Source organism: Gymnoscopelus microlampas, assembly GCF_963454915.1.
Source record: "Gymnoscopelus microlampas genome assembly, chromosome: 21".
NCBI classification, from domain to species: domain Eukaryota; kingdom Metazoa; phylum Chordata; class Actinopteri; order Myctophiformes; family Myctophidae; genus Gymnoscopelus; species Gymnoscopelus microlampas.
Genome location: NC_139958.1, coordinates 38,696,964 through 38,704,501, shown reverse-complemented (window position 1 = coordinate 38,704,501; position 7,538 = coordinate 38,696,964). Strand labels below are relative to the sequence as shown.

The 7,538-nt window shown below is 41.6% G+C and overlaps 1 protein-coding gene across 1 annotated transcript in view; it reads right to left on the bottom strand.

Moving 5' to 3' along the window:
• Window positions 1–4,536: 4,536 nt before the first annotated feature.
• Window positions 4,537–7,538, bottom strand: part of slc27a6 (solute carrier family 27 member 6) — a 38,039-nt gene continuing 35,037 nt past the window's right edge. Inside the window, exon 11 of the mRNA XM_084046598.1 lies at window positions 4,537–6,372. Within this exon, the coding sequence (XP_083902724.1) occupies window positions 6,196–6,372 (177 nt within the window). The 3' untranslated portion in view covers window positions 4,537–6,195. The remainder of the gene's footprint in view (window positions 6,373–7,538) is intronic.

The window sequence follows — 7,538 nt, the reverse complement described above, 5'->3', positions numbered from 1 at the left end:
AGCCTGGTAAACCATCCCGGTCACGTTTACCAGGCTATTAACCACTTGCAACAGAATCCCAAAACTGCACCAACCTGCAACGGGTCAATTCAGACTGCTGCAACTGGTTGCAAGTTTTAACGAGTTGATCCAAGGACCTGCCTCTCCTCAGCGAGTCACTACTGGCTGGTCTCTCCTGATGGACTGGCCTTCAACACAATAGAGACAGATGATGATGATGAAGATGATGATGATGACAGTGATACACAGTCATAAAGGTTCAGTGGTGGACAAAGAAATCCAGTGCTTGAGTCAAAGTATAGTATAGTGAAGTACTGAGTTAAAGTGCTGGAATACTAAAAAACATTCAAGTATTAAAAAGTAGAAATTACAAAGTGCATTTTCTTTTCATTTTTATACATTGCTCTATTAAAATGTTTACATAAAAAAGCAAAAGATGTTCAAGAAAGTTTCCAAAAATAATAATAACTATAATTATTTTCACTATGTTACTGTCCACTATAGATGTTTATCTTAAGTACAGTACTTAAGTAAATTTACTTTTCCCTGTTACTGTCCACTATAGATGTTTATCTTAAGTCCAGTACTCAAGTAAATGTACTTTGTTACTGTCCACTATAGATGTTTATCTTAAGTAGGCCTAAAGTACTCAAGTAAATGTACTTAGTTACTGTCCACTATAGATGTTTATCAAACCTCTCATGTTGTTCAGGCAGGCTGCTTTTAGAGGCCACGCCCTCCTCCCCTCTCTCCACTGACCCACTCATGGTAGAGCAGAGACCTTTACGCACGCACGCACGCGCGCGCGCGCACGCACACACACACACACACACACACACACACACACACACACACACACACACACACACACACACACACACACACACACACACACACACACACACACACACACACACACACACACACACACACACACACACACACACACACACACACACACACACACACACACACACACACACACACACAGGTTTGCGGCCAAATACATATGCAATTTGCGGTCCTTGACATGAAAAAGTGTGACAACCAACACCTTGTGAGCTTGTAGATCGGCTATTTTTGGTGTGCGACACAGGTGTGCAGTTGAATATATATAACTCAGGCTTTAAGCTTAGGGTTAAAAATGGCAAAATAATGCAAAAAAGTAATGTATAACAGTGCCCCTGTCGGAAGATGGTCTCCTGTATGCTGAAGAAATTCAGACATCTGTGTGTTTTAGAGCTGGTGCATATAAAATGTAATAGTAGGTGAAATCCAACGTTACACAGTAGAGTACTCACAGACCACCTGTAGAAGAGCTGCGGTAGGCTGAGTATGCAGGTGCAGTCCCTTGAATTTGGGAACGACAGGGGAAAAGGCAGTTCTAGTGGGTCCTCCCCCAACTTGTTACTGAATAGTTTTTTTTTTACACAGGTTGAGTTACACACACAGTTTACTAAACGTCTTTGCATGTTAATTTCAATCACTGAACATTATGCTAAAAGGGTTTCCTGTCCGTCCGTCTGCGTTTGTCCGTCCGTGTGTCCGTCTGTGAGTCAACTCGATAGGCACATAACAGAACAATAAGAAACACCAAAGGTCTTTAAACGACCTTTGACTCCTTCAGGATGATTTAGAAATATGATCTTTTTATGATTTTATGATTATGATTCTTTACTAGGTGTGTTTGTGTTCTGTCGGTTAGACCAGTGGTTCTAAACCTTTTCAGACCAGTTTGTTTTAAGCCGTGTTTCTGAAAGAATAAAGAAAGTCAACTTGAGATACCAAAATCTTTATACATTTTCTCAGATCAACTTAAAATTATAAGCTGTTTTTTGCTGGGGGATTTTCAGCAGGGAATGCCAACCTTGGCCTTGACCATGCCCTGCAGTGACGTAATCAAAGGAGCAACACAACAATAGCAATCATACTGGCCCTTACAACCAGTGTTTAAACATTAACATGTGTCCCTGTGTGTGCGTGCGTGCGTGTGTTTGAGTGCGTGCATGCGTGTGAGAAAGAGAGAGAGAGAGAGAGAGAGAGAGAGAGAAAAATGTGTGTGTGTTGTTGGTTTTATATGGGAATGCATTGTGGGGATTTGTTATGGGACTGTGTTGTGTGCCTTTAAGGGCAGGCTGTGTGTGGGCAAGTGAGAGTGCTTCCCTGTCATCTATGATGCTTCCCATCTTCTATGGTGCTTACTATGGTGCCTCCCTGTCTTCTAAGGCACTTACTATGGTACTATACCGGTCTTCTATGGTACTATAACTGTCTTCTATGATGCTTCCTATGGTGCCATCCTGTCTAATATGGCGTATTGGTGCTTACTATGGTACTTACCTGTCTTCTATGGTGCTTACTCTGGTACTTACCTGTCTTCTATGGTGCTTACTATACTTCACCTGTCTTATGGTACTTACTATGGCTGGATATTATATTCAAATAATGAATGAAATGTCCTCAGTACAGACAAAGCCATGAGTATAGTTGAACGTGTGTATCTAAACAAATCTGTATTGAATGTTTTCTGTCTGTCACTTGACTGAGCAGCAGTGAATGATTTTAAATCAGGTCTGTGACAGTCATTTATAGGAAATGTGTGCCAACTAAATTACTTACAATTGTATAGGCTCATTTACCATATTCACCAAGAAATGTATGCTAGTCATCTGCATGGGAAAAAAACATCAAAATAAGACTTGCTAACAGAATTACAAATACCCCAAATGTGATAATACTTTCGTGTTGTAGCTCAACATTGTAATAGTAATTACAATTTTCGAAGGCCTTCAATATCAGCTTGTAGATCTGCTATTTTAGCTATTTTCCCCAATGCAATATATGCCAAAATATAAGGACTAGCATAGCATACAGGCAGTAGACAGGCAGTACTTATAACATGATTACATCTTTTGTATATTTGAATATGTTCATCTTTATTGTCTGACTGCAGGAAGCGATAGTGATGACCAGGACGGTATTCTTCACAGGTAAACACTCGGCATAAACCTTTTTTTTTTTATCTACCTTATTATTAGAAAAATCATACATGAATCGTGTAACTTTGTATAGTTATCTTCTACAGTAAATAGACCTTAAGAGATGCTTATATGCCGTCACTTGACAATGTTGTGCAATAACAAATTTGTGCAAGGCTCATGCATAGTTCAAGAAAGATTTAAGCAAAGAGCACAATCTACAGTATCAACATCTGCTTACACTTACACATTATGTGCAATTGTGCACTAGTGTTGGAAAAGGGTCAGAAACTTTCTGGAAATCTTTCGGGAATGTGGGAAATTTTGCCCTATGTCAACAATACATTTGACTTTATAGTAGTAAACTTTAGTTCTTTGGGGGAAATACTCATAAGAAGGCAACGCTACTAGGGCATGTTTTGTTTAAAATATCCCCATTTTTTATAGAAATGTAGTTGAATTTCAACCATGCTCCGTGTACGAGTGGTTCCCAACCTTTTTTATAACAACACGCTGCACTGCGGCGTGTTGTGAGCTTGTAGATCTGCTATATATTTCCATTTAATACCCATTATATTCCCGTTAATTCCCATACAAAGTTTCCACCTCTGAATGTTCCCGAAATGTATGCATAGGTCTGCGCACACCACGCCGGGCCAGACCTGTATAGCCGGTCGAGTGTAAACGGAAGTACTGGAATTTGGCGGAAGTACTGGCCAAGGAAATTACGATTACATTCTCTGTGCTAGAAACAAGTGTTGTGATTGATCAAAAACGATAGTTTTCGGGGGGAAATACATACCCTATTACAGTACAGTGGTTCTCAAAGTGGGATTCAGGGACTCTCAGAGTTCCTTGAAGGGGTTAATTTTACACTCTCAAGAGTTAAATGATTGTTAAACATCTGTTATTACTTAATTTACAAGAAGTCTACACAATTAAAGAATGTAGAATTGTTATTTTGATCAACATCGGCCTGCTATCTCTCTCCTATGGTACCGACATCAATACAGCATGGAATTATGGACAAAATCTTATCCAACGACAACAAAATATTCTAAGTCTTGGGTCTGAGAGGCTAAATCTCATCAAATGGTGGTCCGTGGCTCAAATGCCGAATAAATAATGGACTTTGATATGAAAAGGGTTGAAATCCACTGCGTTACATTACTTAACGCCATTTTTCAAATATTACATTTTTTTACATTTTGGACAAAAAAGCATATTTTACATAGAGGTGTCCACTCCTCCTTAGTGACCACTCTTCTTGTATCCCTTTACATGTAAAGGTTTGAGAAACACTGCCCTATTAGACACTCTGCTAGGTTATTACCAGGCGAGATGAGAAAAGGCTGGGAACGAGGCTAACGCACGCACGCACGCACGCACGCACACACACACACACACACACACACACACACACACACACACACACACACACACACACACACACACACACACACACACACACACACACACACACACACACACACACACACACACACACACACACACACACACACACACACACACACACACACACACACACACACCAAGCCATATTGTAGAAAAAAAACGTCGCATTATTTATAAAACGTCACATAAACAAACCATTCACAATCTGGGGTTAAGAAAAAATATGAAAATACATCTTTTTTCATATACTTTTATACACAAAGGCTACATTATTTCCATGTCGTCCCAATCATACACAATTGAGTCCCAGGTATTATTAGGTCCAACTTGGTCTCAGTGTATTCCATACAAGCGCTGAGATTCACAAGCACTGTGAGATTAACGTCCGATTCATAAATTACTTTGTCACATGATGTCGCTCCCCGGAAATAGCTGATCTACAAGCTCACAACGTGTCGCTATCTGCCATTTTCTGCCTGGGACACTGACACATCATACGAGTATAGTGTATATTAAAGGAGTAGTTCAGCCAAAAAATTACTTATTTTCTCTCAATTACACACCCCATAAAGCCTTGAATTCATGGAGATGTTTTTGTTAAAATGGCTAGCGAAAAGTAGAAGACTCAATTGAGTCTCCTACCGGATAGACTCCTCTGGTCATCAAATTATTGGCTCAGGAATGCGACAAAAACTAACAAATCTCCACGAATTGAAGGCTTCATGTGGTGTGTAATAGAGAGAAAATAAGTCATTTTTTGGGTGAACTACTCCTTTAACCCATTAAGACTGGGAACGCATTTCTTTGGCTATTCAAAAACAGCAGATCTACAAGCTCATAGCCCGGCGCTATGAGCTTGTAGATCTGCTATTTTTGAAAAATCGTGAAAATTTGTGCACATCTTTGAATGTATATATATTTTTAAGCGACTATTTGTAATTGTCAAATGTCTTCATTTTTCTGAAAAACAATTGTTGCTATATCAGTGGTGCTCAAACTTTTTCATGTCAAGGTCCTCCTGGTGGGGGCTCCTCACTGGCAGGTGAGTCAGTAGGATACAACAGCAGTGACAACACAGAAGTGTGTGTGGGGAGGAATCAATTGGCATAACGACTAAATTGGGGAGAAAAAAGGGGTAAAACAATTGGCTACTCTAAAAAATTGGCTACTCTGAAAAATATAGAAAACTTTTGAATCATTTAGATTTTTTTTACATACATCTAATCTGGGGGTCCCTGGCACAAAACATTTTCAGATGGGGGTCCACGGCCAAATACATATCAATTTGGGGGTCCTTGACATGAAAAAGTTTGAGAACCCCTGACATAACAGGACATTCGAGCACAGCAATGGCTGATCGGTTTGAGCGTTGCGGCTGTCAATAAACGCTGAGTGCGAGCGTTATGGACATGCTATCGTAAGCGCTCCTCCACTCATTTCTGTGGACATGGCCCCTTATAACTGTACTTCGTCGGAAATATGCAATCCACAAGCTCACAATGCGCCGTGCTAGGACGCGTTGTGAGCTTGTAGATCGCCTATTTCTGTTGCGAGACATCAGCGTGGAACTAAATCAGGCTTAAAAGGCTACTGGCTTTTGTCACAGTCGACAAATATGTTCAACGCAACATGGACACAGTTCCAAAACGAACTACGTCCTCTTCCTGACACATACCTGCTTTCGGTTTAAAACATCCGGTCGACATCGGCAGCACCAGCGTCACCATTACGAAACGCATGGCGTCCCGAACCGCGGCCCGTTGGGGCGCTTGTTAAGACATAGTCATAGTCAAAGTGTTTATTACAACTTCCGGTCTCCCGCCAGGATACTCTGGTACAAGGTGTGCGTGAGCGGAACGTAGCACTTCTCCGAGGAATCCAAGAAATACAGCGGCTCCGTGATGGTGGACGGGTCGAAGCCGCTCTTCACCAGCTGGAATTTCTGTTGCTTGAAAGTGCCGGTTATCTCCATGTATTCCTGCAATGAAACACAATGAAACACAATTTACCATCATCAGCAACAACAACAACAGCAATAATAATAAATATAATATTTATTTATTTGCAGCTAGGGGGGATACGGCAGTGGTCTGGGAGGAAATATTAAAAGTATTAAATATTATCAAACTTGTCAAGGACCCCCAAAATTATATGTTTTTGGCCACGAGCCCCATCAAAATATGTTGTTCCAGTGACCCCCAGAAGAAAAATGTTGTTTAAAAACAATATATGTATTCAAAGATTTGCACAAAATGTTCAAGATTGACACAAAGAGTCTACTTTGCGTCTCCTACCGCAATCGCTGCCTACCGGTCCGCTGGTTATCAAATTATTGGCTTAGGAATGCGACAAAGACTAAAATATATCCATGTGTTCAAGTCTTCATGGAGTGACTAATCGATATAGAAAAAGTAATTTTTGGGGTGAACTATCCCTTCAAACTGTTTACTGACACTGATCGAGGTGTCACGCCGTCAACAGCTGTTAACAGCTGGCACATCTTCAATGGTATCAAGGTCATTTTAAGCTTGTGACATTGCTTCCAAACTTGAAACCCAGGTCTCACCTAACCCCAGACCACTTCATTAGGCTAGGATGTCTCAAGGATGAGCTGGGAACTGGGAAACTCAGCCAAAACTAATTCTCTCCGAAAATAGCCGTTTGCCCCCAGAATAGTGACACTAAATTAAGTATTCTATGGGTGGGAGCTCGAGTGGCGCAGTGGTAAAATACCTGCCCCACCAACACGGAGTCATCCAGCTTTGTCGAGTGTCTGTCCGAAAACACAATTGGCCCGTGTTTGGGGGAGGGAAGCCGGGCGGGGGATATTTGTCACGACACGTAATTGTACGGGCTGGGGGGCACCTGTCAGCAGGTAGTGTTGGGCAGGAGGGCGCGACATCCTCCCGATGGGGGCTCCTCACTGGCAGGTGAGCCAGTGGGACACAACCAAGCCCCCAGAACCACGGTAGAACAGTGAAGCGGCCAAGCCTGGTGGTCAAACCTTGAGAATGCACTTAAAATGCTTCTGCGCGCGTGCATCTCCCGTTTGTGGCGCATGCTCACGACGCGTCACGACCCACGGAACCAATGGAATGGATCCATACTGGTTCCTATAGGAACCAATATTTCTTACTTCCTGGT